Source organism: Mytilus edulis, chromosome 2 (assembly GCF_963676685.1).
Source record: "Mytilus edulis chromosome 2, xbMytEdul2.2, whole genome shotgun sequence".
In the NCBI taxonomy this organism is placed as follows: Eukaryota; Metazoa; Mollusca; class Bivalvia; order Mytilida; family Mytilidae; genus Mytilus; species Mytilus edulis.
The window spans coordinates 38,574,970-38,592,166 of record NC_092345.1 but is presented as its reverse complement, the minus strand read 5'-3'; the positions used below and the strand labels follow the sequence as shown (position 1 = coordinate 38,592,166).

Genomic DNA, 17,197 nt, shown 5'->3' with positions numbered 1-17,197 from the left:
TTATAAAACTGTAAATAGCGCATTTTTTTTTAATTTTGATAAACATGCAGCAAAAAATGACGTTTTTTCCTCTATTTATGAACATTTGATAAATATAGAATTATTTCGGAATAAAAATTGCATAATTTTTAATGATACTGATAAAATACAGAAATTACCGATTATTTAACAAAAAACAATTTGTGTTTATCTTTTAAAACAAAAAAGTTTTTTTCGAAAAAGAAAATACGGACACAAATCTGAATTTTGAGCAAATATACAAAATGTCGACCTCATTTTACTCAAAAAGTAGCACATGAAGGTATATTTTTTATTACATATTTTATTTAATCAGGTAAAAAATAGCCTATATGCAAATTTTCATCAACTTGTAAATACAGGTTCAAAACTGTATCGTAAAAGCACACACACGATATGAAGAGTCTATGATTAAAAGGCAAATACAATGCAGAAGGTACAACAATAAAGCATGTGTGACGGGATTGCTTCCCTTAGAAAACTTAGTAGATACTTAGTCAGCCGTAAGCGGTTGAGCTAGGGAAGAACTTCTTTAGCTCAGTCGGTTAGCGCGCTGCCTTGTAACACAGAGGTCCCGGGTTCGAGTCCCGGTGGAAACAAGCAATTTTGTAATGAAATTCGTGCTCTCCGGTTACACATGCACAATACATAACATGAACATCCCAACACAATACATCAGATATTGTTGCAACAAATTAAGTCGCAGTGTAACAAATATAAACATTATTTATCTGATATAATTTGTAGGTAAACTACTAAAAAATCGTAAAAAAAACCTTCTACATTATAATGTTTAATATGCTGATTGTTACAGAAAGAGAATTAAGATATACGTTCATTTAATGAATGCAGAATGTTTATCAGTTAATTGCTAGTAGTTATAATGAAATGCAGTGTTCGATTTACACGAATGAAATAGTTAGATAAGAATTCTGAATATTTGGACATTTAATCTAGTTTCTAATTTACTTTTTTCCAAACCTCTGATGAGGTACATGATTGTTTGACTAAGAATGGTCTAAACATGTAGATTTCGGTATAAGATTATCAGTAAAGGGTTATATCGAAGCCATTGTTTTACGGTTGACAGTCAAGTCATGTGTAAGATGCTAGATTTTCCCACGAAGGTTCAATAGAATGGCCCTGAAGATTTTAATTTAAAGAAATGCATGCTGATTAGAGCACTAAACGTTCAAAGTTTAAAATACACTTCAAAAGAAAAAAGCTTAAACAAATATATGTTCCCTAAAACCAGCAACGAACTTGTCAAGTGAGCGATACAAGCAGAAGATGATATATGTTGTACAAAATTCCTGTAATTTGTTAAATTTTAATGTTCATTCTATACTTTTTATTATTATTATAAATTCCCATAACAAAAAAAACCGAAAAGACTACCTTTCCTGCCTTTCCTGTCTTTGATACCAACAAACAAAAAATCCGCAATAGATTAGGACATTACAAAACTTGCCATAGATTAGGGTTTAAAAAATCTGCCATAAATTTGGGATGGCATGACGTCATATTTACCATAGATCCGGAATCTGCCATAGATCTGGAACCCACCATAGATTTGAGTCCTACACATATATACAAAACACATGCATAATATAATAGATAAGCAATATGCATAATATAATAGATAAGCAACATGCATAATATAATAGATAAGCAACATGCATAATACGATAGATAAGCAACATCTATAACATAATAGATAAGCAACATGCATAATATAATAGATAAGCAACATGCATAATATAATAGATAAGCAACATGCATAATACAATAGATAAGCAACATGTATAACATAATAGATAAGCAACATGCATAATATAGTAGATAAGCAACATGCATGATATAATAGATAAGCAACATGCATAATATAATAGATAAGCAACATGCAAAATATAATAGATAAGCAACATGCATAATATAATAGATAAGCAACATGTATAACATAATAGATAAGCAACATGCATAATATAGTAGATAAGCAACATGCATGATATAATAGATAAGCAACATGCATAATATAATAGATAAGCAACATGCAAAATATAATAGATAAGCAACATGCATAATATAATAGATAAGCAACATGTATAACATAATAGATAAGTAACATGCATAAATCAAAGCAAGCAAGCTAAAAAAAGAAAAACATTTTCCTGTAGCTGGCAATGAGACAAAAGCAATATCAAATAATTGATATTGATATTTATTTTATAAATAAACATATCATTATAAATATATTTTGGAAATCAGAAAAATTATATTATTTAATCAAAAGTGCATTAATCTGATTATTTAAAAAAATCATATTTCATACTTTTATAAAATAAATACTAAATAAAAGTTTGAACATGCAATTATTTTTTTCTCGTTTATCTAGCAAATAAGACATCAGTTTATTTAAGAACATTTTACTTCATAAATAATGTATGACAATCAGAACTTTAGAATTTTAAAAAAAAGTGGGACAATCGGGAATAACCCTTAACATTTAACTTATCTATTTCGCAGTGCAGAAGAAGTATGGTTAGGACTACACGACTTTGATTGTGTCAGATGTTGGAAAAACTGCGTTGAAAGTAACCTGACGTGTTCAGACTTTATGAGCGACTCCATGAATTGTAGTTGTTTGAATGATACCAGTGCTTTGGAAATAATACCAAAGAAGCTCCGGATGCTTTGCGAAATGTATATAGGTAATATGTATATCATTGTTTTGCTATTATTCCGCTGTCTCAATTTATTGATCGGACTGGAAGACCATATCACACATTTAAAGTCTGCCATCCAAGCAAGATTGAATTTCGTTTGGGTTTTTCTTGGGTGTCTTTTTTTTCTTGCAATCAGAGCCGAAGAATTACCGACCAATAACACTTTTATCTTGCCTCGGGAAAATATTTACTTCTTAGACTACTAGTATATTGGATACAAGGCTATGTGATTACCTAGACCATATTTTCATACTTCACGAAAAATCAGGCAGGTTTTGCGCATGGACATAGCACGAATGATCATATATTTCTTTGTACGCATTATTTGAACTATTGAAAGTAAAGAAGAACAAATTAAATTGTGCTTTTATTGATTTCCAACGCGCTTTTGATTCTAATCAGAGATATTTTTTTATTCAAACCGTTAAATAATAGTATAGACGGTAAATGTTATCGAATTATTCAGAACATATAATCATGAACAAAGATATAAAGTAATATGTAATTCATAATAATGAAAAGTCAGCCCTTTCCCATGTGAAATCGAAGTCCGACATTGGGAAAACCTTTTTCCTGCCTTATTTTCAGTATATCTAAATGATCTTCTAGTTTATTTTAGAGAGATCAAATTTATCTGGTTTGACTTCTAATAATTCAGATTTAAAATGAGCTTAAAGGGGCACTAGCTGTCAAACTCTTGTTCACCGATTCTAATCAAATTCTCATATTTGATTTATAACAATGTAAAACATTTATCCAAACTATTAAGAGTCTAAATAAAACAATAAACAAGGCACATGCATGAATATACGTAGCTTCGTTTCGTGTGTATTTTTATTTTTATACTGCACTCGTTTTATTTGAGCAGTCAAAATGCGTTGACCGTATATTTCTATGTCATATACAGTCACTGACCTGATATCACTTTTCCTCATGAATATTTAATTAGAAATTTCCGAAATTATAATTAATTATTCATACGACCTATTCAACCTGTTCTTGTTTCCAATGTATACAACGACTCAAACTTATTTCTTTTGCAATTTTTAGAAAAATAACATATTTCACTTGTTAATATTTTTGGTTTGCAAACTATAAATTATTATGTTTTATGGTTATTGCTGATATTTTAGTTCATTCTCAAACAAATTCGGTCACCATGTACATTTCATCGTGTTGTATATTTCACCGCCTGCATGATATGAGGCCTTTTTATAAAAGGAAGAAGTTTCCAATATTTAAGCAAATAATAACATTAACACATGAAACAACAATTGAAAATGTTTTTTTTAGATTGCAGTATAAAGACAATAATAGTGCATTGACTTGACATATCAACGATATAAGGATTCGGCCCGAAACGGGGAAAAAGCTCGGCAGAGCCTCTCATTTCCCCGTTTCTAAGCCTCATCCTTATATCGTTGATATGTCAAGTCAATGCACTATTATTGTCTATATCGAGTTGACCTCTATAGTCATCCGATGACCATATAAGCGATGTAAACATAAATATAGATATAAATAAATCAAGCAAACACGTGCTGTTGAATTATTCTAGGTCTATCTAATTTCATATTACAGATAAAAAAATAAATGTTTATAATAGTTTTTACCTGTATTAGAATGTTTATTTGTGGATCGAATCAGTCATTCAATTGATTTGTTTCACTTTCCATGTTGACATTCTCTTTCGTTAAATAATTTTACACATACAATTTACGTGTTATCCATCTCAAGCTAAGGGGTTAAATTAAAGTGCACATGAATACGGATTTAATGAGGTCGAATTATTCCCTTGCAAGTGAATAATTCATAATCAATTTTGTTGCTTATTTTGACAAAATTGAATCTTATTGGCTACTTAAAAGGAATTGTTATTTCACTGTTTTTATTTCATTACTGATTGAGCAAAAAAAAAAAAAAAAATATTAGGTTTGTCATATATCTCGTAGCTAGTGCCCCTTTAATTAACGTTTACTTAAAAATATCTTTATGTTTATATGCTGATGACATTGTTCTGTTAGCGGAGACCAGTTTCGATTTACAAAATATGTTAAATTCTTTCTCAAAATACTGTAAAAAATGGTAGCAGATTCTTACTGTGGAAAAAACGAAATTAAGATTAAAAAACATCAGGTGGTAGAATTCCACAGAACTTGATTTTTTTATACGGATGATTGTAAAATTGAAATTGGTCTATTTTTTGCAAAAATGTTTTTTTTAATGACAACATAAAAATAATTATATGAGCAAGGTATGACAGCAATATATTGTGCCTTAAAATAATGCGGACAGAACAATCTATCTTCAGAGTGTCAGTTAGATATTTTTGATAAAGCTGTCGTGCCAGTTCTTCTGTATGCCTCAGAAATTTGGGGGCTTTTAAATTTTGATTTATTGAAACGTATTCACCGAAGATTTTGTAATCCGTCGTATCCCGAGCGTGGTTAAAAATCATGTACGCTGCCAATACGCTAGTGTATTTGGTACATTCAACTTGTCAATCATATCTGTATCGTGTGCACAACGCGTTTTAATCGTGTATTGGACGTACGAGAAGCGTACATAAGCGTTTATCGGGCGTTCAAGTAACGTATGCTAGCGTATGCCTGGCGTCTGTCTAACGTAGATGGAATACACGCTACGAAAGAAAAAAAAAGTCTCTTGAACGTATTTGAGACGCGTCCCCGACGTATCTGGGGCGATAGTTCGTGCTTTCGGCGTAGTTGGGACGTTTGATTATGGGGTGTTTGTTATACCGGCGTCACACATCAGCGTATAGCTAAGTGGGCGTGGTAAAAAATCATGTACGCTGCCAATACGCTAGTAATTTTGGATGCATTCAACCTGTCAATCATTCTATATCTGTATAGTGTGCATAACGAGCTTTGAGCGTGTATTGGGCGTACGAGAAGTGTACCTAAGCGTTTATCGGGCGTTCAAGTAACGTATGTTGGCGTATGCCTGGCGTGTGTCTAACGTAGACAGAATGCACGCTACGACGGAAAAAAGACTCTTGAACGTATTTGAGACGCGTCCCGTTCGTATCTTGGACGTTCTATTATTGGTTGTTAGTTACAAACAAACCCGCATACGTTTTAGTTAAAGTCGTGAAGCGTATACAACGTGCCCTAAACGTGTCTTAAACTTATCTGTAGCGTTTTTAACGCGCTTGGAGCGTATGATTACGTGTGCGTAGTGTACAGGTATACGCTAGACACCCACTTGAGCTGGATGAAAATATTTATGCTGCATAGAAATTTCCTCGAGTTGTAGCGTTTACCAAGCGTATACCTTTGTATTTCGACGTACTTCAAACGTATGCAACGCGCGTCAAACGATTGTTAAGCGTTCTTCAGGCGTGCAACTAACGTATACCGACTTTGTCAATTTTCTCTGTACGTTTGGTGCACGCCGGTCTATACGCCAATGTGTGACGCCGGCATATAAAAACTTACCCGCATACGTTTTAGTTATATTCGAACGATCTTGAAACGCACACAACGTGCCCTAAACGTGTCTAAAACCTATTGTAGCGTATGTGTTACGTGCGTGTAGTGTACAGGTATATGCTTGGCACACGCTTGAGCTGGAGAAAAATGCAGCATAACAATTTCTTGTAGTTGTAGCGTTCACTAAGCGTATATCTTTGCATTTCGACGTTCTTCAAACGTATGCAACGTGCGTTTAACGATTGCTTAGCGTGTAACTAACGTATGCGGACTTTGTCAATTTTCTCTGTACGTTTGGTGCACGTCGGTTTATACGCCAATGTGTGACGCCGGCATAAAAGAGGGACGAAAGATACCAAAGGGACAGTCAAACTCATAAATCTAAAACAAACTGACAACGCCATGGCTAAAAATGAAAAAGACAAACAGAAAAACAATAGTACACATGACACAACATACAAACCTAAAGAATAAACAACACGAACCCCACCAAAAACTAGGGGTGATTTCAGGTGCTCCGGAAGGGTAAGCAGATCCTGCTCCACATGTGGCACCCGTCGTGTTGCTTATGTGATTACAAATCCGGTAAATAGTCTAATTCAGAAGGTCACATTCATGAAAGGGAAGGGGATTGTAGTTACGACGTAAGGAACATATCCGATATCATTTGTGAAACGGTTATTCCATAACGGTCAACAAACTCGTGATGGCGTCCGTAAAATTTACGAAGGGATGATTTCAACTTCACCATTTGGAACTCTTGGTTTAATAGCTTCCTTGTGAGCAGTAACCCTCTATCAAGAAAATCATGATAGGAAATGCAAGCACGGGAATATCGTATCAATTGGGAGATATATACCCCGTATGCAGGTGCTGCTGGAATGTTGCTACTTAGAAATGGAAAGTTCACAATTGGAAAGCTGAAATCATCTCTTTTGTCGTAAAGTTTTGTTTTCAACCGACCCTCATTGTCAATTTCTAGATGTAAGTCAAGATATGAAGCCGACTTAACTGTATCTGTAGTATCCTTTATCTCCAATTCGATGGGATAGATGCGTTCCACATAGTCACCAAATTTTGTATGGTTAAGTGAAAGAACGTCATCTATATAGCGGAAAGTAAAGTTAAAGGATATTGCTAACTTCTTATCTTTCTTCCTAAGAAGTTCCTGCATAAAGTCAGCCTCATAATAATAAAGAAACAAGTCGGCAAGTAGAGGGGCACAGTTTGTTCCCATTGGGATGCCGACAGTCTGTTGAAAAACACGTCCTCCGAACGTTACAAATATGTTGTCAATCAAGAAATCTAGCATCTTGATAATATCGGTTTCAGAGAATTTTTTGTTTGAATCAGAGTGATTCTTTACAAAGTATGATTTATCCCTCCCTAAGACAAGATACTTGTATCTACGTTGGCCATTCTTTTTTATGAAGCAAAGTAATACCAACTCTTTCAATTTGTCTTTTAGTTTGGAATGTGGAATACTTGTGTAAAGAGAAGAAAAGTCAAATGTTTTAATACTGTTACAAGATGAAAGAGAGTTAGATTGTATGTACTCTAAAAGATCTTTGGAATTTTTAAGTATCCACATCTGATTCACGCCACCTCTAGAATAGGCAGTTTCACAATAACTTTGAAGATGATTCTACATTTAAGACAAAGCACACCCAATTTTATTGTTTATGCTGAGCTGGGCATATATCTTATATCATTAAAAGCAAAATTTCAAATGATAAAATTCTGGGGCAGATTATGTATGGATATGAAAATTAGTGGCTTGTTTATATAACATATATGTTTACAGCTGTGGAATGTCAAACATATGGCATATGCAAAAAGTGTTGAACAAAAATTGCAAGACTTATATAAACAGTCAATGTTTGTCACATAAAGATGCTTCACCTAAAGGGTTATGCTATATAATTTTAACACAGAAATTAAGTTTGAGAAATATTTTAATATTTTGTCAAAATAACTATTTGTATACATTGTGCAAATTTAGATGTGGCAGTCACCCATTGCCGGTTAAGACGGGAAGATAGGACAAGGTCTTGCAAGAGACAATAAAGTATGCCATCGTTGTGATTTAACTGATATTGGTGACGAATACCACTACGTTATGACTTGTGAAGCATTTAAAACCGATAGAACAAAATTGTTATCTAATTCCAAACACATATAAATTTAGTTTTATTCAATTCTAAAAATACTGTACAATTAGAAAAACTGTTTATTTATTAAAATCGATATGCCGCTCATATTATAAACTAGTATCAACAGAAAATGTTTTAGTTCTAATCTATAGCATTATTCCCTTAATATACACAGAAAAAAGTCCCATAAAATCTAACTTGAGGAAAACTCAAATCAGCATTTTTAATTTCCTATGGAAATTAACATTGGAAGGGAGATAACTCCGCAAAAATGAGTCTTTTTTGGTCATTTTTTTGTTGATTTTCTAGAAAATCTATGTAAAGTATGATACTTTGATGGGGGTTATAATTTGGTATTACTAGACTAAATTATATAATCTTCTGCTCATGAATTGTACAAAACCGAAGTGTTATGGGTAGTTTTTTTTGTGTGCATTTTTCTTGAAGAAATTGCAAATTTGAAGCTTGTGACTATTTTGAAAAAAATAATATGAAAATTTGGTATTATTTATATCTTTATATTATATTTTTTCAGCATCTTTCTTTTGTAAAGAAACTTTTAACCACAAAAAGAAGAATACATGCTTAATTATTTTTATTAAATTTGAGATTCTTTACCTTGACATGTTTAAAAATTCAATAAATGGTCAACTAATGAATTACGAAATCTAGATTATAGCTTTATAAAAGATATGAAAACACCTTTAGAGTTGTTTGTTATACTCTAAAGACCGCTAAAAAACAAGAATCAATACATTCTGATGAATAGAAGCGGTAAAGTTATTATTTTGTATCAATGTTTATTGATATATCTGCCATTTTTGCAAGAGTTATGTCCCTTTTCAATGCAAATCTCCATAGGAATTTTAAATGGTGATTTTTTTAGTCTTCCTCAAGTAAGATTAATGGGACTTTTTTCTGTGTATATTTGAGGTATAATACTAAAGATTAAAACTTAAAAATCCTCTGTTGCAATTACTTTCAGGTTAGGGTCAAATGTATGCTAGATTGACTGGACTACTAGTATCAAAGCACTGTGATCTGTAAAAGAACAATACCATTTATTATATGACATAGTCATAGTTTTAGGACATTGTTGTTATTTTAGTCCAGCAAATCTAGCATAAATTTGACTCTAACCTTGAAGTAATTGCAACATAAGATTTTAAAGTTTTAATCTTTAGCATTATATCCCAAATATACACAGAAAAAAGTCCCATAAGATCTAACTTGAGTAAAACCAAAAAAATCATGATTTTAAAATTCCTATGGAATGATATGGGAGATAACTCTGCAAAAAAGGCAGAAATAGCAATAAAAATTGATACAAAATTATAACTTTGCCGCTTCTATTCAACAGAATGTATTGATTCTTGATATTTTAGCCATCTTTTGAGAATAATATATAACTCTACAGGTGTTTTCATATCTTTTATTAAGCTTCAAACTAGACTTCATAATTCATTATTTGACCATTTATTAGATTTTTCAGCATGTCAAGGTAAAGAACCTCAAAACTAATAAAACTAATTAATAAATATATATTCTTCAATTTGTGGTTTATAGTTTCTTTAAACAAGGTAGATGCTGAACAAATATGATTTACAGATATAATAAAAAATACCAAATATTCACATTATTTTTTCCAAATGGTCACAAAGCCATTTTGCATTTCTTTCGTGAAAGATGTGCATAAAAAATTAAAAATACCAAAAATACTTCGGTTTTGTACATTTCATGAGCAGAAGATTATATAATATAGTCAATTACAAACTTATAACCCCATTAAAGAATCATATTTTACATGAATTTTAAAAAAATCAACCAAAAACTGACCAAAAAAAGACTCATTTTTGCGGAGTTATATCCCTTTCCAATGTTAATTTCCATAAGAAATTAAAAATCCAAAATTTGAGTTTTTCTCAAGTCAGATTTTATGGGACTTTTTTTGTGTATATTTCGGAGTTAATGCTATAGATTAGAAGTAAAAAACATTTTCTGTTGCAATTAGTTTGAGGTTCAAACTTAGTTTGACTGGACTATTTGTATTAACATCAAAGAGTATTTTACTATATTGAGTCCCCTCATAAGGGTGTCCAATTTATCACATAATCATAACTTTTTTGCCAATATAACCACTTAGTCATTGATTATTTTTTTCTAAACAAGATGATCAAATAATCATGACATATTTGGTCTGGTCATCAAATAATCACTATAAAAACGTCCAAGTAATCCCATAATCGAAAACCCCATAAGACTCTTTATTGTTAGTTTAAACATATTTATGTATAGTGGATTGGAAAACAAGTTTTGCAACTTATATCTATCCCTTTCCACTTTGCGGGTGCGAGTGCTGCCTTGTAGCGGCATTAGTCTACTCTTTTTCGAAATCTTCAAGGGTGTCTTTTACGTGCTAGAGATATGGCTCTCTCTTGACACGGGTCAGCCATTTATCGTCCCCTTCCGACGGACTATCATCGTTTTCTCAAGACCATACTCGCAAATAGTGTCAAGGGAAAGCCGAAACTTTAGTCCCTGTAATTTTCATCCCGGAACGGGAATCGAACCAGGAACCTTTGTGTTAGTAATCAGATGCACTAACCACTACTCCATGGCTCTCCATTATTGTTGGAGTTTTGGACTACTGATTCAACATAATGTTGATTTCGACGACGAGTTTTGGATTTATTTTACATCTGTTTCCAAGAACATAAACTTTTGATAGCCTGCACACAAAAAGGGAAAATAGTCGTGGTGAAACTTGGATAGAGTTCATATACAAAAAATATCCAGTGAAGTTTTTTGTGGATTCATCTAAATTATACATTTTCGTTTTTGTGGTACATGTTTATAATGACGATCGATTGTACCACACATTTTTCTTTATGCTTATACTTATTTTTTATTATACATAAATAAAGAGATTTAATAATTACACATTTTCACGTCTAAAGTAAATTGTTCTTCTTTTTCGCATTTAATAGGTAGCAACGAGACAATGACAGACACAAGTTGGAATCAAACCTATACAAGTACATCCATTGAAGGCATGAATACCACATTGCATATAGGTACCAACGTACAGATAAGATTACATAATTTTGTATTGAATCAAATCAAAGGACCATGAACAGCAAAATAGTTTATTACAATAATTTGTCATTATTTCCACAAATAGTTTTGAAAATCATATCAATTACCAGTGATAATTGAATCATGATATATGATCTGTTATTGTCCTTCCGTTCGCCTATAGAATACCACCTTACTCAGTCGCTCCGTAATTCTCGTATCACACTGCTTTTTAAAGTACAAGCATTATCAGCGACGTTACAATGTCTGAGCAGAAGTTATCAGCGACTTCACAATACGTGAGGAGGCGTTATCAAGCTTGCTTTTGTCAAGCGTAAAACTGTGTAAGGGAGGGAGAAAGGACTGGTCAGTAATAGAACGATAAACAGATAATCGTGTTGTCTTCGTATAGATATAGTAAAATATCAGCCGCTCGACACAATGTGAGATTTAATAATTACACATAATCACTCGTCAAAAAAGGTTCACATTGTGGCTCAAGGCTGATATTTTACGATATCAATGTTTAGAAAACCCGATAATCTATACATTTCGAGATAATTAATTTTAATAAACAAGTTATAATAAACGAGCCATCGGCGATTTTGCTATTGCTATTTAAATTAAATAAAGAGGGTTGGTATCAAGTGATATCCAATTCTCACAAGTTCTTAAACCTATTTCCTATATTATATATGGTCAACACTTTGAATTGATAGTTCATTCTAAATATTAATTGATTGATAATTTACTGTCGTTTTTTTTTTGTAGCAATATAATTGTTCATTTTTTTTTACCAGAAAACACCAGTGGAAGTAATGCATCAATCCAAAATGCTTCATCGGCTGACAGACCTTTTGTTCACGCAACAAGCTTTCCTGATATTATCCCTGATATTGATGAAGGTAAATCTAAGATTTTCATAGCATTATTCGGGGTTGTCGATGCCAGGTATTATGAAAACACAATTTAATAGCATTTAACATTAAATTCTTGGGATGTGTTACTTGATTTTAGTGTCTGATGCAAGATTTTTTTGTTAATTGTTTTTGGGTTTTAGCTAGCTTTCAATAACTAAGTTCTCTTAAAACGTACTCAGATTTTAATTTGACCTGTTGACACAATTTGTAATGCATTTCTGTAATTAAATGTCGACTAGTTTTACGTTATATATATATCGTGTCACTATTTTTTTAATATGTACCACTTGTGTAGGTGTTCAGTTTGACGAAAAAATTTCATTTCTGTACTCTGAACAGCATATTTATTAATTTTGTAAAACATGTTTACTTCAGAAAGCCTTGGAACAAAATCAATGTATTCAAATTAATTCATTACTACCTGTAACGTCCATGTTGTACAGTCAAATAAATTTAATATAACAGTATTCACGCCTGGTAAACCATCAAATCTCAACAAAATGGTTAGGCGAGAAACTTCCCGTTGAGCTTTTCTGGTACAAAATATCAAAAACTATAGATTCGACTTTTCATCAATCTACTGTCCATCTGTAAATATTTTGTTGAATAAAAAAATTTCACGCCATAGAAAACTTAATGAGAGCTTGTTTTGGTCATCACTCGAATTGATTTGATTGATTGTTGGTTGCTTAACGTCCAGTGGCAAATATTTCATGCATATTCAGGACGAGAACAAGTTCACAATAAATACAATAGGTAGGTTGATACGATAGAGGCTATCTAGGATGATGGTCGGGGAAATTTGGACTGCCACTGGAAAATGAGGGTATCTTGGATAGGGACAGACATTTTGCCTTGCAACAGGCCACCTACGGACCCCTCAAAAGAGTTGTTGCAAGGGTTCTTAACGTGCAAAAAGCGTGGCACACTTTTTACACGAGGCATCGAATTTAACGTCCCCCTTCTGACCGGACGTGACTTCGAACTTGATACATCCCGCACAGCCAAACGGACGCCCCACTTCGGCAAGCGTTTTACTGCCGGTCGGGATCATCACTCGGACCAATGTGATTTATACTGACATCGGAATGGCTTTTCTCCCGCAGGTTGTGCGGCCAGCTCAGTGAGTTTTTGACAAAATGACAATGATCTCATCAATACGTATTGTATGTATTAGTATATACGTGTCCTTCTTTGTCACTATAAACGTAAAATAACAGTTTTATTTCTGTCTATTTACGTTAGGTTAGGATTGTCTGTTATAGTTTGTGATATTCTGGAACAATGTTGAGATTTTCTGTCAAATAAAACTTTTAACTAGCTAATTGTCTATCGGAACGACAGTCAAAATTCGTATTCTTAAATCTTCTGTAAGGTGATTGTCATTATAGCTTGTTTTGACAATAGTTTTTTTATGATCGAGTCTGTCGGTCTATGAATACAAATACTCAAAATTTTTTGAATATTATCGAGTGTAAAATAACATTACTTATAGATATAAGATGTGATATGAGTGCCAATGAAACAACTCTCCATCCAAGTCACAATTTGTAAAAGAAAAACCATTATAGCGCAGAGTACGGTCTGATCGCTTGTTATATATTAATTTCATCAATTAATATTCATTAAAATATTTTTTTAAGAACACATATAAATGATTTGAAAATGTTTTGTCGTGGGAAATATATATATATCAATAACAAATCAAGAATACCGAAAATTTGTGTAAACGCATTAGAAAGAATATCTCAAGAACTTTTTGCAGCAAAATGCATACTCAAATCCAATCTATTAGAAATACGAATTATTACAGAAGAGTGACCACCATGCACTTGCACTGCACTATCATTAAAATAGTAGAATAGAATTATATAAATGAATGAAAATATTAACTGTTATACAAATAATAATATAACCATTTTAATATATAAACAACAAAACAGAGTATACAGGCAATAAATAATTATATCACTACAAAAAAATAGTTATGACGGTGAGGTTGATTACCCTGTCAATTATTCATCATCCACACAGGAACTTGTCTCAGGAAAAAATATATGTCTATGTACCTTAATCCTTTATCTTGCTGGTATAAAGATGTGATTTTTCCCCGTGAGACAAGTGCTTGTGACCATCCACCAGAATTCGCGGTCATCCGATGTTCATTACTTCAGTACTTTGATTAAAGTCTAGTGCTGTAAAGCTGAAGATGTCATGTTAAGCGCTGAAGGAATAGTCTAGTACTCAAGATTTCAGGTCTAGCGTTCAAGATTTCAGGTCTAGCGTTCAGGATTTAAGGTCTAGCGTTCAAGATTTAAGGTCTAGCGCTGTTTTGGCAGGCCTTGCATCACCATACGTACAGACATTATGTTCAGAAATTATTATAGCGTGTTTTTTTAGCACTTTTTATACGCTCAAACTATCAAATATATTTTATAGAAAAATTGTGTTAGAATAAATTTCGCTACATTGAAGACCTGTTGGTGACCTTCTGCTGTTGTTTTTTTCTATGGTCGGGTTGTTGTCTCTTTGGCACATTCCCCATTTCCATTCTCAATTTTATTACATGATTATTATTTGACTTCTAGATAAAAACGATGTCCCTCAATTTGTACTGTAACTCTAGAACAAACGACTTCATATCTCGTTTTCTAGTCTTAGAAAACCACAACTCTTGAGTATCTGTATTTATGGACCTATAGGACTCGATCATAAAAAACATCTCGTGTCAAAACAAATACAATCTGTAATGACAACAACTATACAGAGGGTTAAAGAACATACAAATTTTGACAGTCGTATATATATTATTGACAATTGGAAGTTTAATTTTACAAATAATCTAAACATTGTTCCAGAATATCACAACTTGACATACTTTATAACATATGTAGCTCGATAACATTGTGTTCGTAATAAAAAAATATGTAAATTGACTCACATTTGTCCGAGTAAGGATCAAGAAAAGCTCTTACTCAGTTATCTATGGCATGTAATTTTCCTATTAAACAAATATTTACAGATTGACAATACATCGATGAAAAGTCGACTTATTCTAGCTATATGTTTGATATTTTGTGCTAGAAAAGCTCAACAGAAAGTGCCAGTAAACACTTATTTGCTTAACAATTCGGTTGAGATTTGATGGTTTACCAGGCGTTAGTATTTGATTGTCATAGGTCAAATTTTTTCGCTCAATGCAAATATACTTGTTTTTGTTTAAATGTCTGTTTGGTCGAGTTTAAAATTATGTCATTTCAATTGATATGTTATAGACTTGTCTTTTTATGGTTTGAAGGTTGGTTCCTATTGAAACGTTTAACCACGCTGCACTATTATGCACCTGTCTTAAGTCAGGAACCTGTTATTGAGTCGTTTGTTTGTTTGGTTCCAGTGTGTTTTAGATGAGACCGTTGATTTTCCTGTTTGTAGTCATTTTGTTACCCGTTGTAGCTAGGTCATGCGTGTACAAAGGCTCCGTGTTGAAGGTCGTACTTTAACTTATAATTGTTAAGTCCTATACCTTGTGACTTGGATGGAGAGTTGTCTCATTGGTACACATACCACATCTTCTTATCTATATATGAATATGTAATTGAATCAATAAGAAAGTAAATTTCAGTCCCCTCGTTAATTCGTAGCTTTTACATTTGTTCATTGTAATTGTAAGTAGCTTATTACAATCAGCATGTAATAAAATGCTATAGCAGCAACGTGACGTCATATAAAATATAGTACGCGACAAAATATTAATAGATACAGAGAACAGTTGTAGAAAAACCAATAATAATAATAAATTATACCTTATAGTTGTTACCGTAGTTTCTAGTTATAATTGATCAAACAACAAATCATTAACACCAAAATGCTTAAACCTGTCTGAATAAGTAATTCATTTTTTTTTACATATTTTGCCAAGAACAAAACTAATTTGGCAAAATTCTTAGACGCAAAAATATATATACTAGTAGACTGAATAGATCATTACAAAAAGATGATCATTTTAAACATTTTTTCAATTTGCATCATGGGCATAGTCTTTCAGTACGAGGTACGTTGTTATAAGTATCTTCCGATTGCAATGTTGAGTGTTAGTGAACCACATATAAGTTGTACTATACTTATCATTCTAATAACGTGCACTACTCACTGAAATGTTTTGTTTGTTAAGGAATTAATACTTTAGTACTACAAAACTCAACTTACAAAATTCAAGACTGAGTAATTTGAAACCCACAAAAAACCCGGATGATTTCGTGTTGTTCGGAAGGATTGGTAGATCAAGCTCCACGTGTGGCACCCGTCGTATTACTCTATTAATTCATTACGTTGATAATAAGGCATCACTAAATATCAAATTGGTAATACTGATCCTTATGTAACACTAAAACATCACCAATTTCGTAAACCATTTGTCATGCTTATTGCCTAAATTGAAACTTGTATAGACATTTGAATGCTTATGCCCAGGCGTAGAAATATTTTAGAACTTAGACGCAAGACATTAAGCGGCTAAGCTCTTCCAATGTGCAAGTATAATCATACTTCTTACAAATGAAGCATGATATTTTAATTTTACAGGATTAGTGGCTGGTATGTCCTTACTTGTGATCGGAACGTTTGCTTTCTGTATAGTAATCGTAGTCATCAGGTAAAATTCTATTTATTTAATAACCTTTTTCTGTACAAAACAATCCAAATTATGATTATGCAAACTAGTTCAATAGTTGTCAAAGGTACCAGGATTATAATTTAGTAGTTCAAGCTAACTAGTTAAAAAGCAATTTAAACAGCTGATCGGAACTTGTAACTTATATGGTCCTTGACAGATGTGCTGCAAATCTTCAAAACAA

The 17,197-nt window shown here is 32.5% G+C and overlaps 1 protein-coding gene across 4 annotated transcripts in view; it reads left to right on the top strand.

Moving 5' to 3' along the window:
* LOC139510150 (uncharacterized) overlaps window positions 1-17,197 on the top strand; it is a 36,272-nt gene that overhangs the window by 10,201 nt on the left and 8,874 nt on the right. For 2 of the 4 annotated variants that reach the window (XM_071296493.1, XM_071296494.1), the window contains exons 3-6: window positions 2,545-2,729; window positions 11,337-11,423; window positions 12,225-12,329; window positions 16,926-16,995. In XM_071296493.1, the coding sequence (XP_071152594.1) occupies window positions 2,545-2,729; window positions 11,337-11,423; window positions 12,225-12,329; window positions 16,926-16,995 (447 nt within the window). The remainder of the gene's footprint in view (window positions 1-2,544; window positions 2,730-11,336; window positions 11,424-12,224; window positions 12,330-16,925; window positions 16,996-17,197) is intronic. The other 2 variants (XM_071296495.1, XM_071296497.1) reach the window with 1 other exon arrangement.